This window comes from Lynx canadensis, chromosome D3, assembly GCF_007474595.2.
Source record: "Lynx canadensis isolate LIC74 chromosome D3, mLynCan4.pri.v2, whole genome shotgun sequence".
NCBI lineage: Eukaryota > Metazoa > Chordata > Mammalia > Carnivora > Felidae > Lynx > Lynx canadensis.
Window position 1 is genome coordinate 76,196,391 of NC_044314.2, and position 19,827 is coordinate 76,216,217.

Below are 19,827 nucleotides of genomic sequence, written 5' to 3' on the forward strand. Positions count from 1 at the left end.
GGCAGAGAGAGAAGGAGACAGAATAGGAAGCAGGCTCCAGGCTCTGAGCTGTCAGCACAGAGCCCGACGCGGGGCTCGAACTCACAGATCACAAGATCATGACCTGAGCCGAAGTCGGACGCTTAACCAACTGAGCCCCCCAGGCGCCCTAAGATTTATTTTTTTTAGGTAATCTCTATACCCACCACGGGGCTTGAATTTTCACAACCCTGAGATCAAGAGTCGCACGCTCCACCGAATGAGCCAGCCAGGTGCCTCCACGTTTGCTTTTTTGTAGGCTTTCCAGTGTCCTTTTTCTTGCCTTTGGTGTTTATACCTACTTTTATTCCTTTTTTTTTAGATTTTTTTTTTCAACGTTTTTTATTTATTTTTGGGACAGAGAGAGACAGAGCATGAACAGGGGAGGGGCAGAGAGAGAGGGAGACACAGAATCGGAAACAGGCTCCAGGCTCTGAGCCATCAGCCCAGAGCCCGACGCGGGGCTCGAACTCACGGACCGCGAGATCGTGACCTGGCTGAAGTCGGACGCTTAACCGACTGCGCCACCCAGGCGCCCCCCTACTTTTATTCCTTTACAGCATTTTATTAGGATTTCAGGAAGGAGTGGAGATAAATGCAGTTTGTATTTCTTTTGTAAATTACCTCTTCATGTCCTTTGTAAATTTTCTGTTGGGGTTTTCAGGTTCTGAATTTGTAAAAACTTTATATGTATATGAACGATACCTCTTTGACTTATGGTAACGGTACAGTCCTTTCTTTTCTGTAAACTTACTTTCGAAACACTTGCTGGAAGATAGTGGGGAAGATTCCAGCTTTTGCTAACTTATACAGATGGTTGTATAGGGAAGTGGATCCTGAGACCAGCTGGCTGTACCTTGACTTTTGTATGGATGTGATTTTCTTGTGGTTTTCACCACCTCATAGAAGCTGTCTTATCTATTCATGCTTGAGAACTACTCATACTGTTTCACAAATGACAGACTCTGGCCAAGTGGAAGCGAATAAGTTGCCATCTCCTCTACCAAATACTCTAAATATATGGTCCTGGTCGTCAGCTGGAAAGGTCTGACAACAGCTGGGCTGAGGAACACGGGTGCTCAGCTGCCTGCCAAGCGTTTGTTGCCTCAGCCCAGCCACATGCCCTAGGCTTGGAAAGAGTCCACTTTTGCACATGCCTTGGAAGGGTAGAAGGAGTCTCTGGCAAATATAAATGATCTCCCTCTGCATTTAGCAGTGGGCCCAGAGCCATGAGGAAGGGAGTCGTCAGAGGGAAGGAATTAGCAACAGCCCACCATGTGTCCCATTTGGCACGAGTGGACAGGTGTTAACCTTCCTCTGTGCATAGCAGTCAGGAGTACTGGTTTTCAGCTGACTTGTCAGGTTTGACCATGTTCCATTTCCTCTTATGTTTTCTCCAGGCTCCTTCTATCCTAGCCAATAGGAACAGAATGTCTTGCATTAGCAAGACAGGAAAATTATATTGGGTGCAGTCTAGGAAACTTTGATCAGGTGAGGCCTGTTGATAAAGCAGCTTTCAGTGCACATGTCTCTGGGACACCTGATGGAATTTGGAGTCCCAAGTGACCCTTGAGGAAGCCCAGAAACACCAGCTCAGTGTCACTTCCCCTTTCCCAGGTCCCCTGGTTACTTGGGAAATGGCTGTGGTGAAATGGCTATGGTGAAATGACGTGAAAACCCAACCTGGTTTCGTTTCCCCTCCCTGAATTATTCTTTTCCTCTGACTCCTACTGCCATGATCGTCTCAGATCTTTCTCAGGCCTGGTTTACTGCCTGTAGCTTCTCCTCGTCTGATATGCTACTGCCATCCTAAATAGCACTTTCATTACACTACTTTATATTTAAATCTTTGCTTCTCTTTTCTAAGACCTGGCTTTTGACCCGTCTGCTGTGTTAGTCACAGTCCTGTTGGCACTTGGCACCAGGAGTTCTGTTGTAAGTTGCTCTGATTATTATTCCTACATTGGAAGGCTCTTGAAGACCAGGATGGTTGCTTACGTCTCTTGAATTTGCCACCACACATAGCTGGTCTTGTGGAAACACTCGTAAGCAGGCACGGTTCTCAGCGGAGTGCTGATGTCTGGGGAAAATGCTCAAAATCTGAAAAATTACCTTGGCAGACTGAGGAAAAAGCCACAGCGTCATAACTTTTGGAGGTTTTTCTTTAGCTTCAAATTCACCACGTAAATTCACTCTGGAGTTTCCTTTTCTATAAATGGGGAGGGTTGGAGTGAATTATCTTTCAATTCCCACCCAACCCTGAAAGGCTAATTTTCCTTCGTTCTTTGCCTTGATCTTTGTCCTGAAATTAAAACTGATGAGCTGTTTCTGGATCTTGAATTAGGAATTTTTCATTTCTTTGTAGTTCTTTCCCTGACGCATTTTGCAGTTTTCTCTGGGTATGTGCTGCTGAAGGAAATTTGTATTTGCCATTTGGCTACTTCTTAGGAGAGCAGACAAAATGCCGTATCATTCTGATTTCTTTCTTCCTTTCTTTTGTTCGCTTTTTTTTTTTCTCGGAGTTTCTCATTTGTAAAAATAAAGCTTTCAGGTAGGTGCATGATTTTAACATAATTTTTGCTCTTCTACAGACACAATGAGGCGAGTGGTACGACAGAGCAAGTTTCGGCATGTATTTGGACAAGCGGTGAAAAATGACCAGTGTTACGATGACATCCGGGTTTCTCGAGTGACCTGGGATAGTTCCTTTTGCGCTGTCAATCCCCGATTTGTTGCCATAATCATAGAAGCGAGTGGGGGCGGGGCGTTCCTTGTGCTCCCTCTGCACAAGGTAAGTAATCTGACTTTCCATTCTCTGAGACACCCTCTGGTAATCTCGATTTATTCTGTCATAGATTGACTTTGGGGATTGATAGTTCACTAAGACTTGTGTGCTTGCGGAGACCATTAGGCTCCGATGTAATTGACACTCAGTTCCACACACTTTACTGATCCCATCAGTTTTTTCTAACAGAGAATCATTAAACAGAATGGTGAACTCTGTTCTGGGTGTGGCTGCTGTGGATAAGAGATTATAATGATGCTGTGAGCATGGGCAGGCACAGGCATCTTATGATTTTGTTAATAATCCTCTTCTCGCGGGAGTTTTTCTCAAAAGTGCAGTTTTTAAGAGGAGCAGAAATTTGTAAGTTAATCTTCCTCCTCCTCCTCCTCTTCCTCCTCCTCCTCCTCTTCCTCCTCCTCCTCCTCCTCCTCCTCAGGTGTAGTGAGTGATCAGTTTTGAGACTTTTTGGTGTTTTGAATGATAAGTGGAATGAGAGCTTAAGAAAATGTCCCCAAACAGTGCAGGTTTCAAGTCTGGACAAGACTGAGTTTTAGCATAGAATCTAAGCAGTGCAAATAAGTGGTAGAAATAAAGGGTCTTTACTGAAAGCTGTTACGTGTGACCTTCAACCTTACCCCACTTCCCGGTCTCCTGACTTTCTCCTTCCAGAGAGCCTTCTCCCATATGGGGAGGAGGTAGGAGATTTGGGAATTTCTGACTGTTCTTGAATATTATAGATGAAACTCAGTACTACTTTAACAGGAAATCACAGCATTGCAGATAAGGAGGGGGGGGGTGCTGAGAGAGAGAGAGAGAGAGCTTGCAAAGCATCATTTTGTAGTTGGCTTCTAGGAGGAAAATAAGTTTGATGAGTCCTGAGCTCTAGTGATAAGGGCTCAGTACTGGTGAGGACGCAGGTGTTGGGTCATGTTACAGCTGTTTCCACTCTGCTGAGAACATTGGGTCCCCCTGACTCTCAGCCATGCATATTAGGGGTACATCTCATAATGGACCGTGTGATTCTGAAAGTGGTTACAGTAAAGTGAATTGCTGTCAAAGTATCATTTCCCATTACATTTTGGTGTTTTCTCATTGGGAAAACTCTCACTGGGAAAATTTCCAATTCTCCTGTACTTTATTTTCTCTCAGATGCTCATGACTGACTCATTTTAACACCTGATTTTTACTTCAGTGGCCCGATTGATGCGATAGTCCACAATGGGACCATCTCACTACAGAAATAGGAGAGGGATGCGTTTTGGAAACAAATTTGTTAAGTGTTTTCCAAATGTACCTTCCTTATTGGCAGAGCTGGTGATTATATTTTAAAGGAGAATCTTTTCATTAAGTTGAAATTTAATTTTCTACTTGAATACTTTTCTTTCTGTGGAGAAAATGGCTGTTTTGTGGCAAATAATACATTACAGTATTATAACTGTTTACCTGATTCTAGAGTGGGAGTTTGAATTTATGGTCAGTCGCGTGTGGCGGGTTTGACAGTGGCCAGATGAGAGGACACCTCAGCTTGTCAGCCGAGATCCAGCAGTACCAGACCACCGCCATCTGTTTGGGAGTTTGCGTTTTTATTCCCCCTTTTATAGACTGAGGGATATGTTTGGGTTGTTTTTTTTCCTTCAAAGAAATGGAAGAAGCTAATTGAGAAGCCCGAAATAACTTTTGAATAGCTAATCTTTGTCCGAGTTGAGACAGTTCTCTTCAAGTTCACCCACAAAAGGCTCTGTGAATCCATCTTTACTTGTACAAACCATGGGAAACTTTGAGCTTCATTAATACCACTTAAGGGAGACCTGCCTGTGGTTCCTAAGCTAACTAGATCTTAGGATTTGGTTTTCACTTGCATTGGTATTTTGTTCCTTTCCCAGTTTTGTAGGAATTAAGATAGAATAAGTTACCGTGTTTGGAAGAAGTGTTAGTTTTTGGAGGAGCCTCAAGGGTCTTTTTCCCAGACAAATATACGGTCTGGGTGGCTCTGCTCCTCAAAGATTAATTTGTTTTGGAGGAGGTGACAGCCTGGCCATTGGAAATGAGGTCAGTACTTGGGAGTTACTGACTTTTGTAATCGATGGGTTCACATGTACCATGTGGGATTTTTGTGTCCTAAAGTGTCTGTATTTAGCCCTTAGAGTCGCTGTGGCATAGAGGTAGAGCGCGGGTCTCGGAACTGGGGAGCCGGGTGGTTCAGTCCCGGCTCTACCGCAGACTTATACTGGGACACGGATATGTCACTGTCCTTCCTGCAGTTTCAGTGTCTTGACAACTTTGAGATAGTTTTATAACGAGGTGCTGCTTTTGTTTAAAGCAAAGAAAAACCAAATTCTCACATATAATACAAAATGATACCCGAAATCAAGATTGCAGGCAGCGATGCTCTGGGTGTGTGCTGGGCTCCAGTGCGTGCTGATAGTCTGGAATTAACTCTAAACGTGAACTGTAGGAGACGGGCATGGTTTTTAATGACCATCTCAGAGACTTCTAGTAATGTCCATCCCTCCCCTTCTTTCTGACTATAGACAGGCAGGTTGGTTTTGGTGATGCTTTGGGGCTTTCTGTGCATGTTAATATTGAATATGCACGTATCGATCTTCAGATGTATTGTGACTCTTTCAGGAAGGCTCCTGTTAAAAAACACGGCCTTCCATGAATTTCTCTTCAAAGCTGGTTAGTGTCAGCAGTAAATAGGGCTTATTATTGCTACTTCGTGAGGCTTGTGGTTAGATTCTGGGAAAATCCTGATCTCTGTCTTGCGGGACTTAAAATGGAAAGAGTAGCGGAGACAAAGACAGTAAAACACATACATAGCAAGAGGCAAACTTAGGAATGAATGTAGATTTATTTTAAGTGTATAGTTTCTGATGTTTTTGTTAAGAAGGTTGTATTAGGGAGAGTGGGATCGTAGGAGGTCACTGCTAGAGGACTACAGAAAGTACTCAGCCCTGAGGTGGAGTGATTTCGATTAGCACGCATGGTTCAGGATCTCTTTTGTAATGTTCCTCTCAAGCTGTGGCATGCCGTGCTGTCATGACTTGCAAGGTGTGGCTTAATACATTTTCTTAGGATTTGGTCTTTCAGAGGATGAATAATAGCAGTCTTGCAGAACAGAAGTTGGCTTTGTGGTTTTGACCGTAGGGATGCCCCCCCCCCCCCCCCCGCTCGGTTACACAAGCTGCCTTGTATCAAGAGCATACAGGTTTCAGCTCCCCGTGTGCTGTATCACGTGGGCATGAACAAGCCTCTGCTGTTGTGGGGCAGCCGCACTGGTGATGCGGGATGGGGCATTCCCATCCCTGTCGTGAGCTGTGGTGGCTCAAAACACCGGTGTTTGTGGGACGGTACATGTGTGTGCGTGCACCTACACACTGAAACTTCAGATCACAGTGAATCTAAATCCTGACTTAAAACAAGGGTGGGGGGGGAGCTGTTAGACTAATATGCTCTTGATCTCTTAACGTTCACTTAAGTGGAGGATGCAAATTGGAGGGCTCCTATCTCCCCTAATTGCTTTCTCCCTTCCTCCCTGGACCCTTCCGACTTGAGGTTTTTGGGGTGGTGGCTAATTTCATCCTTCCGGTAATTGCCTCTAAGGAAGTTGAGCTCTGGGCCATGGTGGGCTGGGTGTGGGGCCAGGCCTCTGTTAACCTTTTGGGTCACTGTCTCCTCTCCTGGTTCTCTGGAATAGCTGTGCGGTACCTTCTTACACACAGTGATGTTTCTCCCATTTGTTGTAGGAACTGTGTGTGGGGATATTTGCGACATTGCTTTATTTATGTCTCTGAGCTATCTTTTCAACTCCTTTTGTAGTCTTTATCAACTAGGGTTGTGTGAAAGAATTCAGTCCAACAGAAAATAATTTCAGTAATATTTTCTTGGTTCTCTCAAGGATGGGACATGCTATGCCTTCTAGATGCATACGAGAGAAATTAATTCGTCACATACACGTGTTGCCTTAGAGCATCAGGACTTAATTTTCTCACAGAGCCTGGGTTGACAAGGGTTGCTTTAGAGTGTTTTTCTTTCATAACGATTGAGGAAGAAATCTTGATTCATTTCGGTCAGTATCCTAAGTACCTCTTCTCACTGTCTAGTATGCAACTCAAGTGTTCTCTCTGACTCAGAGTCAGGGGAAGATCTCCTCTGGGTTCCCTTAGCTGCTTGTCTGTGCCACTAGTACCACAGCCTGCACCGTCACATTGTACTAGAATTATTTTCTTAGCCACCTCACAGATAAGGGGAGGATGATTATAATTACAGCCTCTTGATCTCTTTGACAGTCACTTGGATGGAGGATGCAAACTGGATGGCTGTTTGTACAGTAGCCCTTGGTAGAGGTTCTCCAGAATCTGGCCTTAATCCATTGTGGTGGACCTACAGGATGTCCTCCAGTCATTCTGCCCTCGTATTCGTGGTGTCCTGTGGCCCCCCCCAACTCCACCCCCCCCCCCCCACACACACACAGTAAATAGGGCTGAACGTGTAACCACTGGGATATGGTAGAATTGATGGCATGTGACTTCTGAGACTAGGTCATGAAAACTTACTGGCTTCCACTTTGTCCCTTTGGGAAGCACCATGTCTCGAGGACACTTCAACAGTTCTCTGGAGGGGTCATGGGACCTCCTACCCGTAGTCCACACCAGCTGACCAACCATGTGAGTGAGTGGTCTTGGAAGTGGATCGTGCAGCCCTGACTGACATACTGACTCATGAGAACTCTGAACCAGAACCACTCAAATAAGGTGCTTTGGGACTCCTAACCCTCAAACTATGAGAGAATAAATGTTGACTGTTTTAAATAGGTAGGTTTCAGGGGCGCCTGGGTGGCGCAGTCGGTTAAGCGTCCGACTTCAGCCAGGTCACGATCTCGCGGTCCGTGAGTTCGAGCCCCGCGTCAGGCTCCGGGCTGACTCGGAGCCTGGAGCCTGTTTCCGATTCTGTGTCTCCCTCTCTCTCTGCCCCTCCCCCGTTCATGCTCTGTCTCTCTCTGTCCCAAAAATAAATAAAAAGCGTTGAAAAAAAAAAAATTAAATAGGTAGGTTTCAGGGTAACTTACTAAGCAGTGGTTGATAACTAATACATGTATTCTTCAAATACAGCGGAGCACTTGACTCATAATGTTAGGTCACACAATGTGTGAATAAATGAGTTACTAGTAGCGACCTAAAAGGCCTTTTGGTAGTTTTAGGCACTCTTTCCACATATTTATGTAGATACGTAGATAGATTCAGGTATATAACATTCTTAAATAAATCTTAAATGAATAATTGAGGGATTCTGTACAGTGTCGAGAAAATTATATGGCAAGATTTGGTTATCCTGTGTTCCACGATATTATCATATAACCTAAAAAATGTGTTGGAACGTCATAGTCACTGTCCTGTGTGTAACTTCAAATTATGTTATTGGTTTTGGGGAAGAGTCAGGAATGTTAACATTGATGGTGGGACTGAAGGTGATTTTTATTTTTTACTTTATAATTACCTGTATTTTTTCAAAATATTTTACAATGAACTTATTATAGGTAAAGGTTATTTCTAAAAGTATTACCAGTAATACTATCAGAACATATATGAAGAGTTCATTGTTCTTTAAGCTTGAGTGAAGTCTAAAGCAGTACCTTTTTTTTTTTTGCTTTTTTAAAGGCTCTTTTTATTTATTTTTTAAAAATGTTTATTTTATTATTATTTTTTTTACATATGAAATTTATTGTCAAATTGGTTTCCATACAACACCCAGTGCTCATCCCAACAGATGCCCTCCTCAATACCTATCACCCACCCTCCCCTCCCTCCCACCCCCATCAACCCTCAGTTTGTTTTCAGTTTTTAAGAGTCTCTTTAAAGCAATACCTTAAAAAAATCTTATTTATTCGTCCACCTATTCATACTCAGTCCTTAGACGTTTGAGTACCTGCTCAACGCCAGGACCTTTGCTGGGCTCTTGCTCTTAAAAAGCTTTGGTAATGGTTGACCTTGATCTCTCCAGTGGGGAGCTTTGTGTGCCCATAAAGTTGTCTGACACAGTGATGAGAGATGAGTTCCAGCTGAGGCTCCTAAATCAAGGAAGACATCACAGAGAAGGTTCTACTGGAATTCAGGTTTCTCCTGTGTGTAGGAACCAGGGATGAAACAGAAGAGGAGCCCAGCCAATTCGCTAAACTGATGAGTTTGAAGAGGTGCTCTGTTCCCAAAAGGACAGAGAATGAGGTGGGAGCCACATTCTCCCTCAGATTCCTGGATCTTGGGGAGTGGAGGTGGGTGTTTGGTGAAACTGGTGAAATGGGATGTTCCATCAGAGGGATTAAGAGGAGGTGACAGGTAGCTTTTTGGCAGAAACACCAATTCTTTCATTCTTTTTGTCTGTCACTTCCAGTGTAAATAGTGCAAAATTGGTGTTTTCCTTAATCATCATATGGACAAGAACCAGAAAATAAGCAGCACCGTTCTCCATTTTAGGATTGTCATAACTGGATCAACACAGCATCGTTCCTGTTTCTTCCTCAGGAGAAGGCAGTGACGTCATGTCATATTCATAAAAATGAGACTCGGGTGTGACATCAGAATGTGCTTGGAGGGTCCCCTTCGTACATGGTGTCTTAGTTTTTGCACTGGTTAGGGTGGCTTTCATCCCTGTGTTCTGCAGTTGCGGAAATCAAAACTCAGATTGAGTGATTGCCCAGAGCTGTGGGGTCTTTTGTGGATTAGAACCTGGGTCTCTGAGTCTTTATTTGATTGGTACATGTATATCATGTATATTTTTGATGAACATTTTCCCCCACTGAGTGCGAAAGATTTTTTTGTTTTTGTTTTTGTTTTGATATAGAAACTGTGGTCTAATTGATACTTAATCCTTTGCATTCTTTCTCTGGGGTTAGAAGGCTTAATAACAAAACGCTTGCTCGTCAGGGCTTTGGTTCTGTCAGTTCAGAGAATTGTCTTAGGGTTTGGAAAATACTGGGTCTGTACCGTGCCTCGAGGACACGGCCACAGCGAGGAGATCTCGCAGCACTTCACATTACTGAGGGTGTCCTTTAAGCGCCAGGCACAGTGCTGATAAGTGCCTTCTTTCACGGGCTAGTTCCAAAGGGACGCCAGTCTCCTGATGGTGCTTTTCTCCATGACCCCCAGTCACTGCCAGCACCTGCTGGATTTGCATTGGCTGCGTCTCCCCCTTACTGTACACGGCTGACAGGCAATTTCCATTCCCACAAATAACAGTGATCCGTTTTGGACAAGGGTAGCGACGCCAGTAGCCCTTTGTACAGATGTGGACGTTTGGCACATGGTAGCTTTGGTGTCACGGGCAGGGAATAATTTTATTCAGTGCCAGTATCCTGATGTGTCATGGGATGCCCATTCATGCCTCCTGAAATAGACGCTGTCTGATGCCCTGAGCACCTTAAAACTGTCGATTGTATGGGCCTTGAAAGGCTGGGAGGCAGGGGTGGGGGGAGGAGGATGCAGGGGAAGGGCACCAGGTGCAGAACAATGACTTCCAAATTATGTCACGAGCCGCCAGCCACACGAGCACTGTACGGCCTCATTACCACATGAAGTGCCACAGAAGGGCCCTTTCATTTTCTCCCAGTGACTGTTTGCCACAGTCTTGCTATAGGGGCTCATGGCGGGGGGATACACTGCTCACCCCCAGTTAACAACGGAGCACAGAATCCTGGCAGAAGGAACCTCACAATGTACCCCGGGGCTATTTTTGATTACAGTGAGTGGCTGTGACTCAGAGTGTGCCCTGGCAGATGACGGCTTCCCCCCTCCCCTCCCCATCCTCCTCCCCTGGAGATGAGCAGGCAGCCAGTCCTTTGTACATTTCCTTGGCCGGCTTCTCCTGCCGCTGCAGTTCACTGATCTGTCCACAGCAGCCGGCCCGCAGGCCTGACAGGGCTCTGACAGTGGTTTTTACCATATATGGCCATCAGAGCTCTGGGGCTGTCAGCCGGCCAGGATAATTTCCTTCCTGTGCTTTGATTGGCTGCTTGGTGGCTCACAGAATGGTGGGATCTGGGAGTGTGTGGTGAAGGGAAGCCACTGAGTCAAGTGCAAAGAACATTTAACTCTTTGCTGGTTTTTTGGAGCGTGAATCTGGGCTGAGCACACGGGCCAGTGCTGCCTGCAGAAGCCCTCGGTGTCCAAACGTTATAACCTAAGTCTGGGGAAGAGGCAAAGAAAAGGTTTCTGAACTCAGATTACTCTGAAATAGACCCAGGGTTTAGTGGACAAACATCTGCAGTCCTGATTTGTCCAGAAGCCTCCTTACAACCATGTGCAGCAAATTTCCTGCTGCCGAGTTGAATATCTGTGCTCGTTAGGGGTGGGACCTGAGTTGAGTCCAGGGGAGGCTGAGCTGGGAGGGGTGAGTGATGGAGCACGTGTTGGCTCTCTTAGAGGAACGGTGACTTGGGTTTCTTTTCTGGCTGAGCTTTGTAAGTCATGAGTAAATGATACAGTCTGCTGAATTGGGTCTGTCCTCCTGTCCTGCGTGTTTGTAACTGCTGCAAGGTGTGAACTGCCTCTGCCATGGAACCCAAGGCATTTACCTTAAAAAAAAAACCCAAAAAACAACTTACACTATTTTTCTGGTTTTCATCCCTACTTACTTCAGGGAGGGTGGATTTTTATTCTGAAGCTTGTATGTAAACCCGTGCAGAGCTGGGATCGAAAGGGGTGGTAGCTCTGGAACGCTTCGTCATTCACAGAGGGTCCTGGGGGAGACCCCTCCAGTGTCATTTGCTTAGTACAAGCAAGCGATTACTCTGCTTTCTGGTTTGATACTGAATGGTTTAATTTCCTCGATTTGCAGTTATATCAATAGTTATTTTGCTTTTCACCTTCTGCTTTCAAGCTGAATTTTATTTTGACTAGATTCCACCTCATCTGGGGTTCCTAGTTTTTTGTTTGTTCTCAGACCAGAAGTGTTTGGAATTACATGTCTGTAGTGATGAAGTTTTCACTTTACAGATTTTTTGTTAGGAAATACCGTGTCTATTCCCGATTACATATTTGGGTGCAGTTGAGTAAGGAGACGTTCACTTCCACTGTTTTTGCTTTCTGATAATGAAATCAATAGTTTTACAGTAACTTCCCTCAGATTCTTAATGAGGACTTTTAAAATGGTCTATGCAGTATTAGACCCAGGTTTCAAAGAGGGCCCGTGATAACCAAAATAATCTGTTTGGCATTTTCTCTCGTACCCGTGAAGACTGTTGTTTTTCACTCACAGGCAGGTGAGGCCTCTGCAGAAGCGCCCTGCCTCTCCCTGGCAGCTCGAGTGTCTGGCTTACTTTCCAGGACTGGGTAACCCAATCTGTGTGTTTTATTCCAGGGCACCTCCGCTTACCCTCAAGGTTGGTGTTTTTGGTTCTCTTAAAGTAAAACCTCCTCCGAATGTACTACTCCTGGGTCAGGAGCTATCCCTCTTGGTGACCAGCTTGTCCACAAGTCAGATATCGTGTGCCTCAGGCTTTCCAGTCTGCCGTGGAAGTCCCTGTCTCATCACCTGTGCCTCTCCCCAGCTATCTTCGTGTGAAGCAGCAGGGCCTGAAGAGATTTCAGCAGAGCGTGTATCTACGTAAAGAATACTGATACCAGAGAAAGGTAGTTGAAAAACCAGAAAGCCCACTTTAATAGACATCCTTTTTGGACTCCTTTGAACTCCACACGGTGTGTATGGAACCCTTCTGCCTGACAGAAAACTTTTCCTTAGCTTCTGAGCATTTGCTTGACTTCCCGTCCTCCTTACGGAGTTGGGGAGTTCTCAGTGTGTCCCTCCAAGGCCAGCAAGGAGTTATTGTCAGTGCCTTACAAAAAAGATCCTCAAATGTATGGACGGAATGACAAAGTTATTGAACTTTGGGCATATAAAGTGATTTTGATTAACATTTTTTCCTAAAATAAAAACTTATGTGAAGATAAAGTAGGGACGGACAGTTTGCAAAATCTTTGTCTCTTGTTCCTTGATTCAGGATAGGGTAGTGGTTGTGTTAGACCCTTACATCCGAGGGTGGAATAGCCCGTCTGGATAATAAGCACAGATTATAATGATGGGTCATAAAGTGGCTGGATAAGATGACTGTAGGTCCGAAGCTGGAAAGGCGCTGGGAAGCTGCCGTGCCGGACCAGCCAAGAGGGATGGTGTGGACTGTTCTCAGAAGCCAGCACCCTGGAACAGTGTGGGTGTCCGCATTGCTGAATGCCAGGACGTCAGCTGGAAAGATGTCGTATGCGGAAGGAGCGTCTTACGGGGGAATGCTTGATTTGACTGATAAAATTAACGTGTCACTTTTTTTTAATTTATTTTTTATTTTTTTAACGTTTATTTATTTTTGAGCTAGAGACAGAGCATGAACGGGGGAGGGTCAGAGAGAGAGAGGGAGACACAGAATCTGAAACAGGCTCCAGGCTCTAAGCTGTCAGCACAGAGCCTGACGCGGGGCTCGAACTCACGGACCGCAAGATCATGACCTGAGCCGAAGTCGGACGCCTAACCGACTGAGCCACCCAGGTGCCCCAACGCGTCACTTTTTAACACCGTGGGAGTTTATTAACTTTTTGGAAACCTGTGTTATCATGAGAATGAGCCTGCTGGGCAAAGTGCTGGGTAGCTGTACCGAATGGTAACATTTTGAAAGAGCCATCCGTTAGATGCTCCCAGAGCGAGCAAGCTAATGTGTGGATTGAAAATGGTTATCATGTGAGGGGTCGTTGTTACATCAAGAAACAGTTATTCTGAATGATCTTTTATAGAATGCAGAGGTCATGTTGGCAGCTTCCTACTGTTGACTTTGGAGTTTGGGAGGGTGAAAATGTCTGCTGGTTCATCTGAGCTATACCATTAGCTCCTTTATTTATTTATTTATTTATTTATTTATTTATTTATTTATTATTTATTTATTTATTTATGAACTAGAGAGAGAGTGGGGAAGGGACGGACAGAGAGAGACAGAAGATCTGAAGCAGTCTCTGCGCTGTCAGCACGGAGCCCTACGTGGGGGCTCAAACTCATGAACTGTGAGATCATGACCTGAGCCAAAGTCGGACACTTCACGGACTGAGCCACCATTAGCTCCTTTAAAGACACATCCCAGAGTGGAGCTCCTTTATAGGAACAAATATGCAAGAGGACTACTGTACATATTTATCCATAGATATTTAGAGCGTTTTGGTTGCTCAGTACTGCCCTTAGCATGTAGGATGAGTTCACTTCTTAAGTATGGATTCCTTTGTGTGTGTATATTTTAAAGTTTTTATGTATTTCTTTTGAGAGAGAGGGGCAGAGTGAGAGAGAGAAACCCCAAGCAGGCTCCGTGCTGTCAGTGCAGAGCCCAACATGCACGGCTCAGTCCCACAAACTGTGAGATCATAACCTGAGCTGAAATCGTTGGATTCTTAACTGACCCGAGGCACCCAAGTGCCCCAGTGGGGGTTCCTTTTTGACATGAGGTGTGAGAAGTAAGGTGCACTGGTAGATGTAGGTGGGACAGTTACGGTTTCCCATTGAAATGGATGGGAAATGTCTTGAACAACCGGGACTATCATGTCATAAGAGTTACACTGCATTTTGTATACCTCAGGAGGAATGTGTTTGCAAAGTTATTTAAAATTACAAGTGTTCCTTCTTAGAGCAGTTAGAGAATACATTTACTGGTGCTTAAATTTTGATTTCACTTTCCCCTCTCCAAACATGCCTGTTGGAGGAAAGTGTTGCCTAACTTTGGGTTTAGTTGAAGCATCAGTTTTCCAGGAGCTCTTTTGAGTTTTGTGGCTGCTTTGAAATTTTTGAGAACTTTCCCCAAACCCAGAGTAAATGATAATGCTGGTGTCTAGGTGGTTTTCTGCCACGATGCGGATTGGTGGCTGGAACATGTCAAAGCCATCAGCCTCAGCTCGGGCCAGCCACATGGAAATTGTGCTGTCACACCTCTGCCTTGTGCCAGCTGTACACGCACTTTGGAGGCTGAATTTTCCCTGGGGCTCATGTTGCTGGGCCCCGGGCAGGCCAAAGGATCTTTCAGATAATGATAGTGCATAACTCGGTGCCCTGACCTAGTCCACTAGTATTCCCCAAGTGTGTGAACGAGGCTCGGGGCCAGAGCCTTTGGTAACCTGGGTCATTTTTTGCCCCTTGAGTTGACTTGCTGGCAATTCCCACCACTTGGAGTTTTAGCTAGAGAGGTGTACATAGAGTTCTCTCATGGCAAGTGGCTGGGACTAGTAAGTAATCAATGAATTTGTACACATTATTTAAAGCAGGGAGTCTAAAGAGTGACAGACTATTCTCAGCTAAACTTTCAATTCCATGCTAGAAAAGTGGGAATATTCTAGATGATGCAGCTGAGGTGTGACACATCCTTAATGAGACAGTGACCTGATTTGTTAGTAAATGAAATTACTCTCTATAGGAGCCTTGGAAAATTGATAGGTAGTTCTTAAAATGAACCACCATTTAGTTAAAAAGAAAAGGGGGGGGGGGGGCTGGCATTAAATTCTTGTAACTCTTCTTTCCAGCCTCTGCATTTATTTACATTTGCTGCTTAGAAGCTCAGGTGAGCCATGTTGCCAGCCTGACTTACAGTGGGTGTCTCTTTTGAATGGCCCCCCACACGCCAGCAATTAGACATGGATGCCTCGGTTCGTTGACCGGATGACGAATGAGGATGCGTCATGGGTAGGAATGAGAAATACATTCTCATTAAATGCTAGTGCAAAATGTTTCTCAGAACGGTGCGTCCACATCTTTACCATATACGGCCACTGTTGTATGGTTTCTTTCAGTTTCCTTGTACCGAGCTCTCAGCAGTCTATAAGTGCCCAGCTCTGCCCTTTTAATAACATATACTCATAGGGTAAAATATGTTGTGCTTTTCTCTTAATTGATTTTATTATGGGTAAGAAGATACTCAAGTATAAGCCCTTGAAATCGTGATCGCTGACCCTTGATTGATTTACATACATCCTGTATGTAAAACGATTAGGGCACATTTATTTTTTTCAAAATTTTTTCAAAAAATTTTTTTTCTTTTTAGAAAGAGAGCGCAGGCTCCATGCCCAGCAAGTAGTCAAAGTGGGGCTCAAGCTGAGCCCCTGAGATCATGACCTGAGCCGAAATCAAGAGTTGGACACTGCACCAACTGAGCCATCCAGGTGCCCCAAGTGTGCCATTAAGATGCCAGTTCTTCTCACACTTTCTTCCTTTTTTGTTCCTTTATCACTATCAGACATGTAGTCGATGGCCTTTTTGTTCTGCTGCAATATGATGCCACTTTCCCTGTTTTATTTGTTGTAAGGCTTTGTGATGATGTTTACAACCAGAGGAAACAGCTGGTGGCAGGATATCATTTTTATGAGCTCTATTTCTGATGACCAGCTGCCAATAGTTTTAACATTACTGTTGTGCCTTTTTCACAACCCATGGCCTAGTGGGAATTTTCCTGCCCTATGGAAATCTAGTACAGATGGATCGTCACTGATGCTTTAGGTCTGTGCTGCTTCACTCCATTTCTTTATTTAGAAAATGGGGACAGTAAAGATGCTATATCATGAAGCAGCTTGGTGAGAATGAAGATAGAAAGGTCTTCGTACGGTTCCTACCATGTAACATAAGCATTCTGAAAGGGTTCGCAAGTTTTCTTCTTATTTGGCTTTGATGGGAAGGAGGGCAGTTGGTAGCAGTTGCCCTCTCAATGGGATTCAAGTTCCTGCGAAAACATTCGGCTCTTTAATACTTTGATGCTCTGGACTTGTCAGCACTGAGCTGAGAGTGGAAGAGAGGCTTACTACTTACTATTCTCAAATGTCTGACTTGACTGAACGGTATCTTTAAGCCACGATTGTGTAATTTTAACCTAAAAAAAAAGTCATTTAGTAAGTTTCACAGTATAATTAAGAACTTGTATTAGAAAAAATTATTTGATGTCCTTGGAAGCTCAGAGTTTAGTAACTGTACTTTGCCATCAAAGATGCCAGACGTGGTTTGCTGGGCAGAGCCTAAGAATGCAAAGATAAAACAATTCAGATACAAAAACTTTTTTCCCTTGGGAGTAAAGTTTTTTTATTTTTTAAATTATTTTTTAAGATAGGAAACAAAATACTAGGACACTCATGTACTCACCCACAAGATTAAACAGATGTTAATATTTTACCATGTTTGTTTCCTATCTCCCATTTTTTAAAAAACAATAAAGCATAACAGATGTAACTAAAATACCATTCCCCTTTTTTCCTCTTCTCCTTCACCAGAGGTAATCATTTCCTCGAAGTTGGTATGTATTCTATTTGTGTACTTTTGCTACATGTGTATGTATCTGTACATAGACTGATTTTTGTGTGTGTTAAACTTTTGTGTAAGTGGTATTTATTTCCATACCAAGGACAGTTAAATTGCTTCTGCTTTTTTCACCATTCCCAGTGATGCTGCGGTTAATATTCTTTCTGTGCAAATACGGGAACCTTTCTTTCCCACAGACCACCTCAAATGGTATTGCTCAGGGGTGGGCAGCTTCACCTCTACCTGTTTCCAGATTGCTGTCAAAAAGAATCGGAGCAGGAGCCTTCGGTGAACGGTTGTTTGGAATTCCTCTTTCCTGACATCCTTGCCAACACTTGTAATTAGGCTTCTAAATTGTTGCCAGTTTTAATAGGTATAAGATGTTACCATAGCATTTTAATTTCTAGTTCACTGAGTGAGACCAAGTATCTTTTCATACATCTGTATGGGCTTTTCAAGTTTACTTCTCCGTGAATTCAGTGCTCCTGTGCTCCTGTCATTTGCCATCATTCTGTTAGGTTGTTTGTTGACTTTGTTGGATATGGATGTTGCATATGTATTGTCTCTGTCTGCAACTTGTCTGCACTCTGCTTATGTTTTTTTGTTGTTCTTGAGGGGAGTTCGCAACAGTGTTTGTCATGTAGGCTTCAGTTTCTCTTTGTCATACCGTCCTTTGTTATCAGGGTGGTACAGTCCTTAAGTGAGGGGTTGAGCGGTACTCCTCTTTTCTGTTCTCTGGGAAGTTTTGTCTGAGCCGATCTCTTCCTTGAGTGTTTGGTAAAGCTCTCCTGTAAAACCACGTGGGCCTAGTGGCCTTTGGTATTACGTGATTAGATTCATGGGGAGGTAGGTAGTATGTGGACTTTTGTTACTGGTCTTTTATGGCTATTGGTCTATTCAGGTTTTTTATTTATTGACAATTTTTTGATATGTTTTTTTCTAGGAGATTGCCTCTTTCATTTGGTGTTTTAAAATTTATTATCAGATGTTATTCCTAGTATTTTCATATTATGTGAATTTACACCATATTTGTAAGTTATGTCCCTTGTTAAATTCCTGGTATTTGTGCTTTCTCTTCTTTCTTAATCTATCCTATTGTGTTGATGTGGCTTATTATTTATTTTCTTTCTTGTTAATTTCTTTTCATAATTTTACATTCTTTGGGTGTGCTCTATATAAAAATACGGCAACCTTTTCATGTGCTTATTATCAGTTCCTTAATTTTCAGACTTTCTGTATATGTGCATTTAAAGCTAATTGATTTACCGTTAAGATCTGTTTTAGCCCTCTCCCACAAGTTATGAAACGTCATGTATTTATTGATCAGTTTTAACATTTCTATTGGCCATTATGACTTTCTATGTGAATTATTTAGTAAATTTAAAAAATTTTCAGATGCCTTAGGGATTTTTGGTTCATATTTTTTCTATTAATTTTTAATTGAATTGCGTTGTACTCTGAACATGCACTATGAGGTATTGATTTCTTGGCATTTTGTGAGATTTGCTTTGTGGTATCCTAGTTGGTCATTTAAAAAAGGTAATGTTTAATGTGTGCTTGAAAAAAAATGTTCATTTTTAAATATTGGCTCCAAGGCTAGATATATCCATTAGATAAATCTTGTTACTTTTTTTCCCCCAGTGTTTATTTGGTTTTGAGAGAGAGAGACAGACAGACACAGAATCCGAAGCAGGCTCCAGGTTCCGAGCTGTCAGCACAGAGCCCAACGCAGGGCTCTAACCCATGAACCGTGAGATCGTGACCCGAGCTAAAGTTAGAGGCTTAACCGACTGAGCCACCCAGGAGCCCCAAAGCCTGTGACTTTTGTTAAAGTCTTCTATATTCATACTAATTTTTGTCTGTTTCCTTGAGAGTGAGTCTTTGTTAAAATCTCTTAAGATTATGGCTTTGTCATTTTCTCTTCATAGTTCTCTCAGCTTTTGCTATAAATATTTTGAATTTGTGCAGTTAGAGGAATTAGACTTCCTAGTGCCTTTAGCATCCCAGTGAATTATTTCAATATTATACAGTGACATTAATCTTTAATAGTGCATTCTACCTTAAAGTCTGTCCTCACTCAGCTATTTGGCATATATTTTTACGGCCTTCCCCTGCTTTAATTACTTTTTAGTTTTCTTGTTTTTTGTTTGTTTTAGAGAGAGGGAGCATGAGCGGGGGAGAGGGGCGGATGGGGGGGAGGAGAGAATCCCAAGCAGGCTCCGTGCGCAGTGCAGAGCCCGACTTGGGGCTCGGTCCCACAACCCTGGGAATCATGTCCTGAGCCGAAATCAAGAGTTGGACACTCTGAGCCACCCAGGCACCCCTACCTTTTTATTTTTTAACTTAGTTCCTTTATTACTTTTAAAATATGTCTTGTAGCTGGTTGTAATCAAATCTGAGACATGCTGTCTTTTAGCTGGTGGGTTCAAGATGTTGATACTACAATTACATATTACGTATATCACAGTATTACTGTAAAATGAACACCTGCGAGTCCACCGCCACCTGCATGAGAAATAGAATATTACAGGGAGTAGTAGCTTCCGGGCTGGGTCACTCACACGGTTTTTGTGAGGATGCAGTACGGAAAATAGGGAAAACAACCTGGCTGGAGGCCTCAGCAGCAGTTGCTTCTTTAAGGAGAGGTGGGATCAGGGATATGACAGAGTGGATTCCAGCAGTTGTTGAATTTGGGGTGACGTTTATTGAGCCCTGCAGGTGCTGGGAAAGTA

At 43.6% G+C, this 19,827-nt stretch overlaps 1 protein-coding gene across 2 annotated transcripts in view; it reads left to right on the top strand.

Annotated features, from left to right (window-relative positions):
- Positions 1-19,827, top strand: part of CORO1C (coronin 1C) — a 76,603-nt gene that overhangs the window by 24,923 nt on the left and 31,853 nt on the right. The window contains exon 2 of one of the 2 annotated variants that reach the window (XM_030292537.2): positions 2,610-2,809. The exons of the other annotated variant lie outside the window; for it this stretch is intronic. Within the exon in view, the coding sequence (XP_030148397.1) occupies positions 2,615-2,809 (195 nt within the window). The 5' untranslated portion in view covers positions 2,610-2,614. The remainder of the gene's footprint in view (positions 1-2,609; positions 2,810-19,827) is intronic. 2 annotated transcript variants of the gene reach the window in all.